A 19,563-nucleotide genomic window follows, 5' to 3' on the forward strand; every position below is an offset into this window, starting at 1 on the left:
ACCACAACTGCTACTACTACTACTACTTCTACTACTAATACTACTACTACTACTACTACTACTACTACTACTAATGCTTTTACTACTTCTACTACTACTACTACTACAGTAATATAGTAATACCGATACTACTACATAGGAGATTGAAACCTCTACATTAGGGTTCTCTAATACGCTGAATACGATAATGTGAATTTCATTAAGGTTATGTAACTTTTAGGGGGTCTTTCCCTTTTTTTCGAAAATCAGCCAAATTTTCTCAGGCGCGTAACTTTTAATGGGTAGGACTAAACTCGATGAAAATTATATAAATGAAATCAGCATTAAAATCTGATTCTTTTAATGGATCTGTTGGTGTCAAAATCCCGTATTTTAGAGTTTCGGTTACCATTGAGCCGGGTCGCTCCTTACTAACAGTTCGTACCACGAACTGTTTGATTAAATCGAAAAAAAACAAGTTTTTTCAACTGAAGGTAAGGATTAACATTAAATTTTAAAAAGAACGGAAATTATTGCGTACATGAGGGGGACTGTCCCCTCCCCAATACCTTGTTCTTTGTACTGAAGTTTGACTTTTTGTTCCGATTATTTAAGAATGACTCCTGAAAGACAAGGGCGGTTTAATTAGAATAATAAGCTTTAAAAAAAAAAAAAATATTTTACCGTAGAGAGCAAGTTATTGAGGAGGGTTTAACTCCCTCATTTGAGCAATAATTTCTGTTTTTAATTTTGCTCCTTACTTTCAGTTGAATTTTTTTTTTCTGATAGTTTTTTTTAAATAATGCCATAAAATACAGCTTCCACTTCATGAAAAATTCCCTTCACCTGAGAAAAACCTCTCCATGGAAATATACTCCCACGTAACCCCCCACCCTCGCGCCATAAAATCCCCCCGAAAAAGTATGAATACCCCTCTATAGCCAATACAATATGCAAACAATGGGCAAAGTTCATAGCTTGCAGCCCTTCCCCTGGGGGCAGTGAGAGATAAACTCATTTTCAAAGACATATTAATCAGATCTTTCGACCATTTGGAACAAAATGGCTATCTCAAAATTTTGATCGAAGAACTTCGGGAAAAAACAGGTGTGGGAGGGGGGCTTGCTGCCCTCCAATATTTTTGGTCACTTGAAAATGGCACAAGAAATTTTGATTTCGGACCAAATATACTGAAAACACTAGCAAAAAAATTAATTATCAGAGAAGTCATAAATGGTTATTATTATTTTTAGTTTCGATATTCCTATACCCTCATTTAAATTCTGAGCGTGACTGTGTTGTTTTCCAAATTTCCAAGGAATAGACATTTTCATATTCCTTTTACTTCTGATTACATAATTGAAACTTTACTGGTGTAAAATATAAATGAGCCCACGAAGGATCTTTTCTAAATTGTGCAATAGATCTTATTTTGAACTCTGTGTGCCGAACATATCTTTAAATACATGTCATGTCTATTTTACGAATTTTACCGATATCATTTTTGGCACTATTCAAACCTCATAGTTTCTACACTTTGATATGATATTAAGATGTGTTCTTTCAATATATTAGTGTTTGCTTTTATATCTAGTCTTTCTAATATACAGTAAGTCAGCTTTTGTCGTTTTATTATTTAAGCGTATATTGTATAATCACATAATTATCTATTAGCTATATTAAAATCTAACAGATGCACAATTAAAGTCATGAAGATTAAAATTTAAAAAAAGACAAATTATTATTAATACTACCATCAGTGGTGGATCCAGGAGGTCAAGTGGGCACGCGCGCCCCTAACGTAGTTTAAAGTAGTGTAATTTACTTAATTAACGCAAGTTTGGGTTAATTAAACTTGCTACTAACGCAGGTTTATCGGACTAACCTATTTTGCGCCCCCCCACCCTAAAAAAAAACCCTGGATCCACCCCTGACTTCCATTTTGTAAAAAATATAACATTTAAGTAGTTTAAGTAGTTTAAGAGGAGGTAAGAAGGGAAACAGTTAGCTAGCAGCACACTTATTACTAGAAACCTTGATTGATCCTGTAACAATATCTTATGCTCTGCTAGGCAAATTATGACAAATAAAATTAGCGCTTGAAAAGCAAAACATTTTCAGCAATGTATTGACGACGCTCTGGCTTTTAAAAGGATTAAGGTGGGGGAGATGGTGTTGCAGCCCCACACTTGTTGCTTAATAATTTTTCTTAAGTATAAGTTCGGTTTTATCACCCACTTGAATTTCTATTTGTTTTAGGATACATTTATCTGCTTACAGCAGTTCTTGCTGTTTTCATGTTGGTAATCTTAAATATTTTTTCATAATATGTTGATATTTAAATATAGACAATTTTATTATATTTACTTCTATTTAATTTAGGAATCAGTGGCTCATTGAGAGTGTGAACAATAAACAATGAAAATCATAGACACGAACTTGGGGTAGGGTTAAGGAGCAGCCCCCCCCCCCCCTACTTTAGAAAAATGATCTAACCACGTGGCTAGCATGCTAGACTTGAAATCTTTTGTCCATGGCGACAGGGGTTCAAGTCGTGGAGTTATATGGGATGGTAATTTCAGTTTTTGCCAAATTTTAATATTTGTCAAAATTTTCTATCAAGATCATACTTGTTTAAAAATTTCCTAATAGCATTCCCACCTTAGAATTTCGAATGGAAGGAGAATGGAAGTATATAAATTTAACCTTCTAATCTAAATTTAATCTAGAACTTTTCTGACTCTCATTCAGTAGAATCCTTGAACCCTATAAACCTACCTTAATATGCCATATTTTGAAATAATCTCTTATTCAATAATTTTGTTTTGCAACTGCCTGTTTCTTCAAATACTTACAAGCCAAGATTTTTACTGAAAACTGTGTGTTTTCCACTTTGATAAAAAAAAAAAATTACAGGAAGTCAAAAATCAACATATTCAGATTTGGTACTTTTATATAATCGTTTTAGAGTTTATACAGCCATGTTCCTTAGATTTGTAGTTATAACAAATGGTTTTTAAATCCCATTTTGCTTGTCCTGAAAGCTTCATGGTGATATAAGTTAACGGCATTCGACCCATTTTGGGATTTTATGAATAGATAGAATTCAAATTTATCTGTTTCTTTTTCAAACTTTAATGTCCAAATAGGTTCTATTGAAACCATAAAATCTGCAAATAAGTCTCGGGCTTTTAAGAACAGTTGCTAATCCTTTTACGCATGAGCCATTGTCTAAGAAAATAAAACTTTTCTCGTCATAAAAGCTTTTGACATGCCTCACTACTTCCGCCAGAAGAGTTTTGAAAAAAACAAGGGCCGATGGTTCCAAAACTTTTAAAAGATCAAAATATTGTAATTCATTATAGGGACATCTAATCTCTCTGAACGCAAAATATAAACCTGCCTTGCCTCCTCTCCCCCTGTACTGTAAAAATTCCATCTCAAACCATATTCTCACATTCATCCACATTCATAGTTTAGCCATTCTGATAGCAAGGATTCAAAATGACTTTTAATTTACCTTCACTACTCCATCTAAGTCAAAATTTATGGTTTGACTGCCCCTTTGACGTCATAAGAATTCAGCTCTATCCCCAAATTTTATCCTGAGAAATTTCATATTCAGTGTTTTGATAACCTGGGTGTATGCACATGGTTTCTTTCTGTCTACATCATTATATAACTAGAAACAGATTTTAGTCAAACAAGAGCTCAAAGTGCTAAAATTTACCAGCTTGGAGACTAAATCAGCAGCACCTTCCTGGATTCCTACTCTCCCTGCAATTCAAAATCAAATTTTTTAGGCCCCCTAATAGTCCAAGAAAGTTTCAACTTGATGCCCCAAGCCATTCCAGAGATATGACAGATACATAATTCTGATAACCAGGGACACAGCAGCATTGACTGCTTCCTCCGAGGCATAAAATTTGAAAAAGGAGGAATAATCCCCATCCCGGAAATTTCCCTTTTAAGTTTTTCCCATATTTGGAGAACCATATTTAAAAATATAGCAGCAAAAGAGAAATTAAGACAAAAAAAAAGAATGAAGAAGAGAAGGTATTATGACAAAAATCCTTACATAAAAAGAATTCAACTTTAAAGATCAATTCTTTAATGTTCAGTTAATCATAAAGTTCATTAATTTTAGCAATAAACACCAAACGTCAAGAGCCCGAGAAAATTTGCCTGGCTTTCGAAAAATGGGAAGACATCAAACAGTTCTTGGTAATGAACTGTAAGTAAGGAGCGACCCGGCTCAAGGGTAACCGAAACTCTAAAAATCGGAATTTTTATACCAATAGATACATCAAAAGAATCAGATTTTAATTCTGATTTCAAATATATAAATTTCATCGAGTTTAATCTTACCAATCAAAAGTTACGCGCCTGAGAAAATTTGGCTGATTTTCGAATAAAGGGGGAATGACCCCCTAAAAGTTATAGAACCTTAATGAAAATCACACCATCATATTCAGCGTATCAGAGAACCCTACTGTAGAGGTTTTAAGGTCCTATCTACAAAAAGGTGGAATTTTGCATTTTTTGCCAGAAGATAGATCACAGATGCGTGTTTATTTTTTTCCCCAGGGGCGATCGTATTGAGTGGTCCCTATAATATCGTGAGAGAGCTCATTGGGACGGACATTGAAAGTTCTAGTGCCCTTTACAAGTGACCAAAAAATGGAGGGCAATTAGGCCCCCTCCCACGCTCATTTTTTCCCAAAGTCACCCGATCAAAATTTTGAGATAGCCGTTTTGTTCAGCATGGTCGAAAATATTATAACTGTGTCTTTTAGGATGACTTAATCCCCCGAAGCCCCCGGGGGAAGGGCTGAAAGTTATGAACTTTACCCAATGTTAACATATAGTATTGGTTATTGGGAAGTATACAGACGTTTTCAGGGGGAATTTTTTCGGGTAGTGGGGGGTGGGGGGTCGGGGGTTATATGGGAGGATCTTTTCATGAAGGAAGTTTGCAGGGGGGACGGGACATGGCTATGAAGGGGGCACCGGATTTCCCATCATTATTTAAAACAAAAATCAGAAATTAAATATAAAAAAACAAGTTTTTCAACTGAAAGTAAGAAGCAACATCAAAACTTAAAACGAACAAAAAATATTAGCTGTATGATTGGGTTCACCTTCTAGTCAATGCCTCGTTCTTTAAGCCAAAGATTTTTTAGTACTTTCATAAGAGCTATTTATTCTAATTAACGGCCTTTGTGATTAAGGGGTCATTTTTAAAGAATTGGAACGAAATTCGAACTTTACCTTAAAGAGCAAGGTATTGACTAGAGTTACGTAAGTTAATTTGTAAGTTACGTTAGAAAAAAATTTAGAGACAGCCATTTAGCAAAAGAAAAGTAAAATTTTTATGCAAATTTTGTTTACTTATTCAATGACGGTGAGCCCAAATTAAAGCTGCATTAACTAAAAAACGATCAGAAATTAAATAAAAAAAACAAGTTTTTTAAACTGAAAGTAGGGAGTGACATTAAAAATTAAAACGAACAGAAATTATTCCGTATATGAAAGGGGCTGTCCCTTCCTCAACGCCTCGCTCTTTACGCAAAAGTTTGACTCTCTCACAACTTTACTTTTTAAAACAATAAAAAACGTTAGCGTAAAGAGCGAGGCGTTGAGGAGGGGACAGCCCCTTTCATATACGGAATAATTTCTGTTCGTTTTAAGTTTTAATGTCGCTCCTTACTTTCAGTTTAAAAAACTTGTTTTTTTTTTATTTAATCCTGTAAAAATCGACACCGAATTGTTAGCGTTCCGGACTTGAAATACTGAAGTCAGGGGTTCGAGTCCTGGTGTCGCTGATTATTTGGTTTGTAATGGGGGTCAAGGGGTGACCCTATAAGCTCAGCCAGAGTCGACCCAGCTCTAAATGGGTACCTGGAGAAATCTGGGGGAAAACATGGGAAGCGTCGGATGATTTGCCCCCAACCACGCATTGTACTCCCGGCCGAAGGCATTGAATCAGGAGATCGGTACCTGTGCAACCCAGGCGTCTAGAACGCACGCGCAACGCAGGCGCAACGCAGGCGTGTTTGATCGTATAGAACCGAGACCTGGATGTGGCTCATTCAAATAGAAATTAGAAGTTCTATAGCCCTTTAAAAGTCACCAAACATACTTTTCCCCAGGAAAGGGGCGTTTTCTGCCACTTTGTTGAAACAAACTACGAATTTGTGCGACGGAGGACCTAGTTGCTAGCGACTACAAATTCGAAGTTAGCCAAACGGTCTAAGAGTACCGAAAATTACATTTTGAGCTTTCCAGCTGTGGAGGAAGTACAACGTAACAGTTGTACATTCATCTGCAGGCCACGTAGTAACTGCACATATACATAACGCTACTTCAGACTGGAAAACCTTCTTATGTGCACCTAGTGGACGATACCCAATACTTTAGTTTTTTTTAAACTAGACTTGATGACTTTTTTATAACTTATTTTTAGCTTTAACGAATAATTGATAATTTAGAACAAGGAGCCCTACCAATTTTTTTTTTTTTTTACTCTGACTAGAGTTTGATTCCTTGTATTTTAAATTAAATTACAAAAAATGCCCCTTAAATGTATTTCCGATTAGGAAACCTTCTAATGCACCCCTAATAAACATTTGCTTGATTGAAAGAGATGAAAGAGTGTCATGCAATATAACTTTTGGCAGGAGCTTTACCTAAGGGGAAGGGGGGGGGGCACCGCTCTCAAAGAGCTTTCAGCGAGTCGCATAATAAATTTGAGTCAGTAAAATAGTGGCGCTAAGCGCTATTATTTTAGTGGCCTGTTTTTTTAGTAACTGGGCTGATGAAAATATATGATGTAAAATATATGATGTAAAACAAAACCCTGCGGATCATCAGATGAGAGACCCCTGACAATTTTTCCGTTTTTTCTCACGAAATAACAGTCAACGTATCCAAATTCAGTTTTTACTTACTCCATAAAATTTTATAAGCATAATTAATAATATTAGTAAAAGAATGATTGTTACGTAACACAAAATCTTAGTGTTCGCGGCATAAATCAGCGTTTCTTCGATTCCCGTGTGTAAGCAGTTGCTGGGTTGTCTTTCCTCAGTGACCACCAGTAGTCCGCCATCATCACTACTTCCCATCTTCCCTAGTACCTCTTGTGCATTTATCGCATTTCTTGATGGATCCTTTCTCCCTGGTAATCGTTTATCACCAAAGGTTTTCAGGAAACTTCTCTATGTGTGAGAACAGGAAGTGAATCTTTATACTCATCAAACACTAGAGTTTTGAAAGGCCTCTATCAAGCTGCTGACGAGTATGGCGTGGCTTGCTCCCACTTTTCCCCACCTGTACAAACAATTTCCACGCGGCACACTCTAGCGTGTTCATAACGTTTTGGAACTACTTGTCGTTTATGAGTTGTCGTATCTGCGGGCTATCAATAATGCCTTTAACTTCTCGACGGTCAGTCAAGGAAAGGCTCGGCACAGGTAGTTGAAGCACCTCCCATCCTTAATCAGAGCGCGCGTCAACTGTTTCATTAATCTAAGTTTCATGTGCAGTGGTGGGAATAACATCTTCTCCCGGTCAACAACAGGTTTGCTTATGATGTTTCTCGCCCCAGGCACTAGCTGATCTCGCGTCAGCCACTATTTCCTTACATAGTGCTGAGCTCTGTCTTGACTGTCGAACATAAATATAAAGTATGGGTACTTTTGTGAACCCGGACTACTGACCAATCAGAAAGTTCATCATCTTGAAGTTGACACAGATGGTCCGATGATGCTGCTCACATTGGATTTTGTTAAGCACTTACTTCACTATTTCATATTCATCTTTGAGAATTGTGGGGTGAGCAAGAGGGATTGAGGCAAACTGGTTCCCGTTGTAGAGGAGCACACACTTCAAAGAGCACTTGTTGCTGCCAATGAAAAGTCACCAATCTATAGGATCGTATTGAGGAGCATCGAGTTTACCAAGAAGACTGGTGACATCTCGGCAGCACCCGAGGTCTTCCTCCTGGCAGAAGTATCCCATTTAATCCTCATGTCTTCTACGAAAGAAAGTGATACGCGCGTTCTCACCAAGTAGATTTTTTTCTTTTAGTCTGGAGGCCAACCGCTCGGAGGAAGTCTTCGGCAAGCTGACATCCCGAAGCAGATCATTAAGCTCACATTGTGAAAAGTACTGCGGACCATCTTGTGCTTTATGTTCCTCTTCTGTATATCCTCCCTCGTTTGAACTGGTTGCCTCATTGTCACTGCTGAGAGTCTCTGTGAACGCTGGTACAGGAGTTTCTTCACAGTGAGCAACTGGACGGCAGGCAGATGGAAGGTCAGGATACTGGAGGCTGTGCCAATTTTTCCGGTTGATGCCAGTATCATTGATGGCACAGAAGTAGCAATTGGATGCATGGTATAACGGCTCCCTCCAAACCATCGGAATCCCAAACTTCAGTGGAGTTTTCGCGCCCTTCCTCCACCACCGTCGGTAATCAACGTGCGTCTTGCACACCGTGTGCGGTGCCCAGGACTTATCCTGGTAACACAGCTTAATTTCAAAGTATGCCTCGTAGGCGCGCTTTGGGTAGACAGCCTGTAATCTCCTCAAATATAGCAGAAAACGTCAAGATCATTCCTGCATGACCGTCTCGCCCAATCCATATCAATCAACAGAAAGAAATAGAAAAAATCAGGTTAATGTCAGGCAATGAAATTTGGAATAAATTTGATTGGTTAAGGGTTAATTAAATATCCTTACAATCACATATACACAAATACAGCTACTGAAGAGAAATAAATTAATGTTATAATTCAATATATTCTTCAATAAAAATATGATTGAACTAAAAAACCCTGATATTAGCATATGTATAGCTCGTCAGGTTGGCCTATAGCTGTATCTCAAAAAGTTGACCTGATGGAGCAAGATGAACGTGATATTCGGACTTATTCTTAGTCAGTAGTTTGGTTACAGTAGGTTAGTCAGTGGTTAGTCAGCACATTATTTTAATATCAAAGATTATTGATTTAGCTGATTCTTAGCTGATGTAACTTCAGAAAGACACCAATTGGGTTGATCCACTTCAATACATAACCCATCATCAAACAGCTTAAAAATAGATTAGTCATTTAACTATTAGTCATCATTACTCATGATCAGTCATCAGTAAAGTCGAAATATTGTATGTAATTCATTATTAGTCGGATTGTGATTTAACCAACAAAATCTCCAAATTATTTTAGTTAGTTTCCACCGTTTAACACTTAACCTCTCAAATATTTGCAAAGGTGAATCTCCAGGGTTTTTATTTAGGGGGAGGACAAGAGGGACTCATATCCGGATCGTCAAGAGGGCTATACAATATTTTTTATCTCCAAATTATTGGAGGGACAACCGCCCCCCTTGCCTCCCCCACCCCAAACGACGCCCAGAATATTTATTTAGCCTAAAAAATTTCACTTTGATTAGCTTGACCTGTTATAGCATTAAACCTTTCCCATCGATAAAATACTAGGAATAAATTACATTTATTTTTTCAGGTGCCAAAATTTAACAGAAGTAACACTAAATATTACAACAGTAACAGAGCCTGACACACTGACGCTAATAGATGAGCCTGATGGGGTGATTCAAACAAAGTCCGATGTCAAGATTCTAGAGCGTCTGGAACTATTTAACGAATTAACGAAACCCGCTGTTTACGATAAGAGAATACCACCAAAAAGTAACGGCCCTATTAAAGTAGAAATATCAATCTCAGTCAATGCCTTAGGGGCAATTGCAACACGCAACACTGAACGTGATTCAGTAAGATTTCTTTTTTTTATCTTTGCATCCGGCTTATATTTCATTTACCACTCACTTTACCATGGTATGTGAAAACTCACTTGGTTTTAAATCAACCCATTTCAAAAATTAAATTAACTCAGGGTATATTTATATTTTTATGTAACTATATTATATACTATAATATATAAATATATATTCTTATGTAACTAAGGATACAGAGATTAATATGTGTAAATATGCAAATTGGATACGGATAAATCCCATTTATGAAGGGCTGCAGAGTGTATATAGCAAGTTTCGAACAATTCATGATAACATACCGTAATTAAGGAGCGACTCGGCCCAATAGTAACCGAAATTGTAAAAAAAGTAATCGAGGTAACCGGATACTCGAAGTGAAGGACATAATGGGATGGAAGTTTCCGAGGGTAAACTCTCCATGGGAATATGCAATTTTACACGAGGGGAATATGTCAGAATTCATATACGATATTCGTTTTATTTATCTTACTTTCTCGCCTGCAACCCCCTTTTACATGTGGAGTTGTCTGGGGGAAGTTTTCAGTGGAATTGGAATTCTCTTTGGCTTTTTACATGGGGGGAGGATCCCACGGGATAAATTCACGGGTGTATAAGAACCTAAATTTTGATAGACTAGATAAAAGAATCTGCTTTTTATGGTGATTCCAAATATGTATTTTTTGGAGTTTGAAGTTATTAGTACATTAAGAAAATTGTGTCTTGAATTTTTCTTCCAAGTTAAACAGGGGGTAAACTCAACAAAAATACGCCATCAAGTATAGCATGCGTGATTTCCTATAAACCGATATATGAAGCCACTATAATAAGAAATATTTTTTTTTCATTTTCCTTCAGAACGGATGAGTGTTATTTCTTTATTACTATTATTATTTATTTCTTTTTTTAGAAGTGATTGTATGGATCTAGTTGTTTACTTTGAAAAGCTTTATTTGTTTTCATAGTTTTTAGGTATAAAACCATCAAATATACTAGTTTTCGGTATTCAAATTTGAATAAGAAAAATCAATATTACCCAGTAACCTTCAGAACTTACAGCCCTTCTCAATAACGGTCAGCACTAGAAATTCTTATTTTGTATTATTAATCTTAGTTTTCACGGTTTACTTTGAACAAACAGCTTTGAAAATGCTTTACTTTTTCAAATTGCACATTATGAAGGCATATATCGATGTTTGAAAACCAAATTAAAAAAAGTCGATACTGTTGAATAATGTCCGTCCATCACCGCCATTGCTTAGTAAACCTAAAGTCTAGAGAAGCAGTTGTCTTATTTTTCATAAGTAGGTTTTAGTTTTGTGTATTTTTTTGTAATTACTTTATTTTCATTTTATATACTTTACTTGACACGCCATTTTCAGTGCATTTATAAAAATGTTTGCCTCTGTGCTTCGCTGCCCATCAAAACCAGACAGATACAGTTGAAATGTATAAGAGGAACTGTCCCCTCTTCAACTCCTCAATACTTAAGCTAAAGTTTTTTAGTGCTTTAAAATATCTTTTTTTTCAATTCAATGTTACTAGTGTTTAAATAAATGTTCTCGAAGATTATGGACAAGAAGTAAAACTTTAGAGTAAACATCAAGGAGTTAGAGAAGAGACAACCCACCTCATATAAGGAATAATGTCTGCTCATTTTATTTTAAAAATTTGCTCCTTATTTTCATTTGAAAAAACTAGGTTCTTAAAATTTAATATTTGATTGTTTTCCAAATTATACCCAGGGTTGGCCAAAATAAAATGGAAGAACCGGCCCCTTAAACCCAAGTTTTATCGACCTGTATATATCAATGAATGAAAGTTGATTAGTACCACCCTGTATTTTCAGTTTTTATACTTAAGAATTAAAGTTTTGGATTGCAATTAAAATTTCAGATAGTATTTGGATATACTATCAAAATTTGTGAGGAAGTTTATTTTGTTAAATAAATCCTTAATAACATTTTAAATGCAGAATTCCAGTAGACGAAGAGGTATATTATTGTTAATGTAGATGGAATTTCTGTGTGACTTTAGATCATCTACGTGGCTGAAGCCACCTGTACAATAGGGCTCTCTGATGTATAAACACATTAAATAAATATGATTTAAAATATTAAAATTTTTCATATATATAGAAAAACAGAAATATTACCATGCAAGAATTACAGAAAACCCCCAACACCAATAATGAAACCACAGACCAAAAATATTTCTCAGAATCATGTGTCTCCCTTCTTACCAATAACTCATCCTATATTTATCGGGGAGTTTAATGATAGTTAGGATATTTGGCCTTGAAATGCAGTCTTTTGAAGAATCTGCCCTTACCTCCAACCCATGGATAAAATGACCATCCGCCCTCCTTCATATTAGCTGATTTGCACTTAAAATCTCTGTATACAGTTTTATGAAACATGAAGCCGTTCAGGTTACATAAAAGAAGCTTTGAAACAAATTTCAGTAACATTTTTCTGCAATATGAAGGAAAATACCAGCTGCAGCACAATTATTCAGGCTTAGTCTAAATTAAAAGAGATGAGATATTAATTTATACTCCGCCTTACCCCTTTTTATGCTTATCTGAAGCCTCATGGAGTCGTCAGATAAACTTTTAGGGCAGTAAAATGTGCATTTTTAAGCATCTACCCAGACCATCGCCTACATAATGACTCCCCCTTTCCATGACACGCAATTACGCATCACTAGCATATTTCATAAAAATAAAAGGAATCAACTTAGTTGAATCCAGTACTTCCACCATATGGCATTGCTTCCTCTACAACTGAGAAGCATAAAATATAGTTATTGATACTTTAAATCGATTGGCTTCTCAAAGTCTTCAATTGATAGGAAATTGGTCCTCTTTGGGGCAAAATTGTAGTTTGGTGCCATAAAATGGCAGAAAACAACAGTTTTCGTGGCACAATCGTAAAGAGCGAGGTGTAGATGAAGAGGCAATCCACTTTATTTACGTAATAATTTCTGTTAGTTTTAATTTTTAATGTTGCTCCTTACTTTCAGTTGAAAAAACTTGTTTTTTTTTTTTTTAATTTCACTTAAAAGGAGCCTGAGAAATTGTATATTCCAAAGAGCTCTCTCCTGATTTTCTAGGACCTTTGTTTGATATGACTAACCCTGGGGAAACAAAAAAACTAGCATCCAGGATCTTTCTTCTGGGTAAAAAAAGAAAAAAAAACACAAAAAAAAAAACTAAATTCCACATTTCGTAGATTGGACCTTGAAATTTGTAGGGTTCTCTGATATGATGAATCTACTAAAGCGATGTTTTTCTGGGGATATTCCCCCTTTTTTTAAATCAGGCGAATTTTCTCAGACCCTTTTTTTTGGTGGGCAACAATAAGCTGAATGAATTCTATATATTAGAATAAGTATTAAACACCAATTTTGTTGATTCATCAATCATAATATGCTACTTCGTCATCATCAATTATACATAAATCATAATATGCTGCATATTATGAAGTAACATAATATGTTAGTTCATAGTATACAGAATAATTGTGCCTAACACATTAGGCATGCAAACCCGCTATAGGCCTACTTTATCTCCACCCCACCCCCCTAATATGTTAACATGTAGCCCAAATTTTTTTCTAAAGTATTATATTTTTATCATACTTAGGTATATTTCATTAAGATTGACTGTCAGAGAAACATATTAGAAGAAATTAGATAGGGGCTATATTATGCAAGTACCAGTTACTCTTTTAATTTGAGTGATATTTTCTAAATGCATTTAAGACAAATCTATTTCTAAGAAAATGCATCTTATTTTTTCCTCAAAACTTCATTTAGAAACCAGTTTATGATTCTATTAAAAGCTCATATGTTATAATCTCCCCCAATTCAATTCTTCTTAAATTTTGGAAGAGGGATAGAGCCAAGAATCTTGAAGCTCTAAGAATCTAAGAATCTTGAAGTTCAATGATTTCTTTTTGACGCGTAAGCCGAAACCCTCTTTTTTCTATAAAATAAAATAACTACACATAATTATTTTGTCTTTTTAAAGCGAGCTGAAAAAGAATTAGTCATGTTAGAGCAAAGATAAAAGTTTCAGATTTGAAAACTGACACGCACTCTTCCCGGGTAGGAGTAGCCTCACAGCAGTTTGAACCTCTCTGCTAGTAATGGTGGACCTCTTGTTGTAGTGAGCTAGACGAGAGGCTTCCGCAACAATCCTTTCAAAGATATCGTTGACAAAGCTATTCATGATGCTCATTGCTTTGCTAGAAACACTGGTGTCGGGGTGCACTTGCTTGAGAACTTTGTAAATGTAAATGGCATAGCTTTCCTTCCTCTTTCGTTTCCTTTTATTATCAGTTTTAGTAATATTTTTTGATGCCTTACCAGCTTTATTTGCTGCTTTTCCTGATGTTTTTGGAACCATATTAAATGAAGTATTGACAGAATTCAATTATCAAGTGAATAGCGTTTAAAAGTTACAACACGCTTTTATGCAAGATTTGTTCTGGCATCAATTGTGAAAGAATCTCTAATTTGAAGTATTTCTTCCAAGTTGACTCTGTACTTAGAGAGCTGTTCTCAATTTATAAATATGTTAAATTAATAAAATTGTACCCTTTTTAAGTAGCAAGAGAGATGAAGCCACAGGAAAGTGGTAAATTCTAACATTTTGGTCTGTAAGACATGTTGGCCGGATGAGGAATTGAAAGTTATTGAGAAAAAATTAAGAACGCAATTAGAGGGATTCTCACTTAACCTTTTAGTTTCAGAATAAGTGTATGTATATGATATACCATCCATTCTTAAGCAAATGTCAGGTCCATCCAGATTGAGATATACTTTATTCGTAAAACTAAGGGCTATAGAGTATGTTACAGTTTTATACGACCAGTTAGGAATTTTGTCTATGAATTCTCTTGGGGGATTAGCGGACTTTGAATTTGAGTACCTAAGCCTCAAAAGCACGGTTTAGGTTCACGCTTCCTAACTTCCAATAAAAAAATTTCTTCGGAAAATTTGAAAGTGTTGAATGAATTATAAAATTAGGCCCTGACTTCCCTTAAATAAGACTGCCTTATACAATATATAGGTACATAAGGGGTGAAACATGCAGTATGTATTCTGAGGGGGAGAAAAGCTGCGCTTTATTTCGAAAAATTGCGCTAGATTAGCTCTTTTCCTTGAATTTGTGCAGTTCCAAAGTTAAATTTTTGGTTTTAAAAGTGGAATCTGTGAGGGCAGTACCCCTCTTATTATTTAGAGAAAATCTAGGAATAATGTTAATAACAAAACAAATATTAAATTAAAATGTTTGTTTTTCTTTTTTAATGAAAATAAAACAAAACGTTAACACTAATAAAAGTAAAACATTTTAATGAAAGTAAAACGCTAACACTAAAAACGAATAGAAGCTTTCAATAATAATCCTATACACTGTACGGCGAAGCTTTATCATTTCTCTCCAAGACCTTAAGACCGACTACTAAAGCACAAGGAGGTTGGAGAGGGATAAAAGTGTTTTCCACTCTGCCTCAAGAGTGCAAAAACTTATTAACGTGAGTTTGATTTAAACAGTAAAAATTTCAATTTAAATATTTTAAAGTCAATCACTGAATCATACCCTTGCAATTGCGTATTCATGACATTTCTTGAATTCGAAAACAATTTCTGTGAAGTACTTTATAACTTTAACTTAAATAGTTGGGGGTTTAGGAAGCGTTATCCCATTTCATATAGGAAATAATTATCGTTCCTTTTTAGCTTTAATGCCACTCTTTGCAAAAACTAAAAATAAGTGTTTTTTTTTTCATTTGGTTATTCAGGACGAACACACCATTTAACGTTATGACCCCTAAAATCTGGGAAAGAGCTTTTTGTTAACTTTGGACAAAAAGTCTATTTCAAAATTTTTGACTCACAGCATATTAGCCAAAATCAGGCTGAAAACTTGTTTTGCTGCGTGAAATGCCGTAAGTCAGCAATTTCTACTCGACCAATCTTGTCTTTTTGTTTAAAGAGGACACTAAACTTGTATTTGAAATAAGATAAACCAATTTTATTGATGCATTACCAAAAATTATATTATATTTTTATAACTATATTATACATTATAGTATAATAAAAACTATATATATAATATAATAAAAACTATATTATACAATATAGTCCTGTAGAATCAGCTATGGACAGAAAATACAAACAAATTACCCATTAATCAAGTTGTCAGGAAAGAATGAAATTTTTCAACTTTCTGCATATTACCTTGCAAACTCCTGGCTAGGGGGTCTTGGATATGCTTAAATCCATGACTTTTTTTTACTGTAAAGATCAAAGCTCTCCTGCAAAGTGCTCCCTGAATTGTTCTAAAAGTTAGCAATTTTTTGTACCAATAGCTTTTGGAGGTTTACATTGCGCTCGAAACCAAATTACAAATCTTTTCAAGTGAATTCTTGACCTTTTCGAGAGTTTAACAAACAATTGTTAGTAAACTTTTTGAAGGACAATCCTAAGAATGTGATGAACAAAAATCACGTTTCAATAACTTTTCAATACTAAATGACCCAAAGCCCAACTGACCTACCATGACAGAATGAAGTGAATGATTTTTGATCAGTAGGCGCGGTAAAATATAGGTTGTGCTCGAATTACCCCATTTTATTGTATATTCGTTTTAAGTCTTTTTTCCCCGTGGAGTAGCTAATGTATATATTCCTTAATATTATTATTTAACTCACATAATAGTTCTAATTCACCATTCAAACTGCAAAGGCTATTTAAGACAGTTTTATCTTTTATTTTCTTCTTTTTACAATTAAAAACATTGATATATCTATTCATTCAAGTCTTAACTTGAAATATATTCATTAGGTTATACATTCTAATTTAGAGAGCATATACTCTAGATTTTAATTTACTTTTAGAAATTTCGATCTCAGCTGAGTATATATGAAACATGGGAGGATCCTAGACTTGCATTTGCCAACTTGTCAACATATCAAATTTTAATTAGGGGAGAGGATGATTTTTCTAAGAAAATATGGAGACCAAACATCATCGTTGCAAATGAAGCAAGCTCATCACTAATCAATGTGCCACAATCAAACAATCTAATAACAATTTACCCAGATGGGAGGGTAGTGCATACTTTCAGGTATGTTGAGATCAATTTGAAATAGTGCCATTTTAGAGATGGTATTTGTTTCTGTTTAAACCTGGAAAATTTAGGTATTTTAGTTTAATGTAATTCCAAAGGAAGATAAAAAAAAAAAAATGTAAAACTTGTGCGCAAGCTGGACTATCATCACCTACGTCGACAAAATCCAAATGACAGACGACTACAGCACCAATAAATGTATGCCGTGTATAAATAGGTAAAGTAATCTATATTAAATTTTCCCCCTAATACCCCTGCCTGACCATAGCATGGCCAGACTTATGAATAGCGTGCAATTTTCCTTGATTTTATCGTTTTATTTATACTCCAGATAATTGAAATGGAAATAGAGTGGTCTGACATGGCCAGCTGATGTTTCCATGGATCTCAACTTTTAATTGAGTTGTTTTCAGGGCCTGCGATTTTAAGGCAGATCAGCGTAAAAACAATTCAAGATATTTGTTCTTAGATTCGATATAGCAACATAATCTTCTATTTATTTGTTTTTCAAAATATCCAGATATGATACTTTAATAATCTAGGTACATGTGGTTTATTTTTGCGTACACCGCTACTTCTCTCTTCCTCTTGAAAAAAAACTAGGTTAGAAAAGCTTGAGTTTTCCAAGCTGAACTTTTGACATTTTACAGATTTGCCATTTTGACAGCCTGGATGCACATGGTGTGTTTTAATTTGGGTCAATATCTCAAGAAATGTTTTCTGAAAGTTTCAACTTAATAACCTTAGCTGTTACTGATATATTGTAGATGCGTCCTTTTGAGAGACAGAATGCCAAGAGAGTCTTTAAGTTTAATATACTCCACAACATATTCGAATGTTTCAACTTAATAGCTCTTTTCTGCTCTTGAGATATAGACACGCCGTATACATAAATCAAAGTGCATATAGTGCGTGTTAAATTAATTTGGCACCCCCCTTAACAGTCATTAAAAGTTTTAACTTAATACCAATAGTCGTCCCCGATATTAATATTGATAAGCCCAGACAAATTCTTTTTTCTTCCTGTGTGCACTTAACTCCAACTTAATACCCTTAATGTTCCTGAGATGTGAAAGATACGCCCTTGTTGGCATTTGGATGGGGATAAAATCTTATGATTTATTTTAAACAACAGGATTATTTGATTTTGTTCAACACATTCCACAATATTTTCAGAATATCTAAACCTAATTACCTTTGGCATTCCAGAGACATTACAAATAAGCCCTTTTGACAAATTTGAGGCAATTTAACTCTTTTGAGTTTAATTTAACAGTAGTTGAATATGCAGTTGCAGTAGTCACAGTCAAAATCATAGTAGTAGAAGTAGTAGCCTTAGTTGGAAGCAGTCGCAGTCACAGTCACAAATAGTCACAGTAACAAGTAGTTTTCTTCTTCGTCGCAAGTAGTTTTTGTTGCAAGAAGATCAGTTACAAGCAATTTCAGTATTAATGAATTGCAGTCATAAGCAGACGCAGCTCCTAGTAGTCACAAACACAGTCAGTAATAGTCGCAGTCGTAAGTAGTCACGGTTGCAGTTAGAAATAATTGCAACCGTAAATAGTCGTAGCCGAAAGAGTCTTCTCCACAGTTGCAAGTAGTCGTAGTCATAGTTACATGTAGATACAATCACAGCCACGATCAGTCACTATCACAAGCAGTTGCCGTCACAACTAGTTGCTGCTTCAATTAGTTACTTTCACAGTCACAAGTAGCTGTAGTAGCAGTCATAATCAGTAGTTGGTATAGCCACAGTCAAAATACTCTCAATCTCCAGTAGTCATCAATCAATCAATCAATCAATTTATTAATACTAAAAAAGACAATTACAACCGTAAAGTTTTTACACGACCAAAGTTGCAAAGTTGGTCACAGTTGCAAGTAGTTGTAATAGTGACCCAAAAATTGAGTTAATACCCTAAGCTGTTCCTAAGATATTGCACATACCCCATTTCGATAGCCTAGATGCACAAAGTGTCTTTTGGTTTAGTTCAGCATTCCCTGAAGTTCCAACTAATGTCCTTAGCAATTTTGACTCACCCTAGATCCAGCATTCCCTCAAATCTAAGTATGAACTTCTAGATGTAAACAATTGGCAAGTACCATAAATTATGAGACGTGCCTTTGGGCTTCGGGGGGGGGGGAGGGTCATATCATTCCTTGAGACATTGTTATTAGATCTTTTGACTATTTTGAAGGACCGGTTGTCTTCTGATGACTTTTAAACATCCTCAACTGGGGGATTTTTTCTGGTAGTAGGGGGGTGGGTGGGCTGGGGGTTATGTGGGAGGATCTTTCCATGAAGGAAGTTCTCATGGGGGAAGGGACATTGCTATGAAGGGGACGCCGGATTTCCCAGCATTATTTAAAAAAAGGATCAGAAATTAAATATAAAAAAAACAAGTTCTTCAATTGAAAATAAGGAGTAACATCAAAACTTAAAACGAACAGAAATATATTACGTGTATGATTGGGTTCACCCCCTAGTCAGTACCTCGCTCTTTAAGCCAAAGATTTTTTAGTACTTTCATAAGAGCTATTGACGGCTTTTGTGATTAAGGGGTCATTTTTAAAGAATCGGAACTAAATTCGAACTTTAGCTTAAAGAGCGAGGTATTGACTAGTAGGCGAGCCCCCTAATATACGTA

The 19,563-nt window shown here is 35.2% G+C and overlaps 2 protein-coding genes across 2 annotated transcripts in view; one reads left to right on the forward strand and one right to left on the reverse strand.

Moving 5' to 3' along the window:
- Positions 1-1,441: 1,441 nt before the first annotated feature.
- LOC148939197 (pH-sensitive chloride channel 2-like) overlaps positions 1,442-19,563 on the forward strand; it is a 79,534-nt gene continuing 61,412 nt past the window's right edge. The window contains exons 1-3 of the mRNA XM_089106649.1: positions 1,442-1,588; positions 9,507-9,774; positions 16,683-16,912. Of these exons, the coding sequence (XP_088962775.1) occupies positions 1,533-1,588; positions 9,507-9,774; positions 16,683-16,912 (554 nt within the window). The 5' untranslated portion in view covers positions 1,442-1,532. The remainder of the gene's footprint in view (positions 1,589-9,506; positions 9,775-16,682; positions 16,913-19,563) is intronic.
- LOC148939198 (histone H2B-like) lies at positions 13,832-14,195 on the reverse strand. The gene has a single exon (XM_089107219.1). It carries the CDS (start codon positions 14,183-14,185, stop codon positions 13,832-13,834), a length of 354 nt encoding a protein of 117 aa, XP_088963345.1. The 5' UTR covers positions 14,186-14,195.

Source organism: Artemia sp. Qi Xiang Cuo, chromosome 21 (assembly GCF_049724085.1).
Source record: "Artemia sp. Qi Xiang Cuo chromosome 21, ASM4972408v1, whole genome shotgun sequence".
NCBI lineage: Eukaryota > Metazoa > Arthropoda > Branchiopoda > Anostraca > Artemiidae > Artemia > Artemia sp. Qi Xiang Cuo.

Excerpts from the sequence above, each read along its gene's own strand:
- LOC148939198 (XM_089107219.1), bottom strand. The coding sequence starts at position 14,185 with ATGGTTCCAAAAACATCAGGAAAAGCAGCAAATAAAGCTGGTAAGGCA.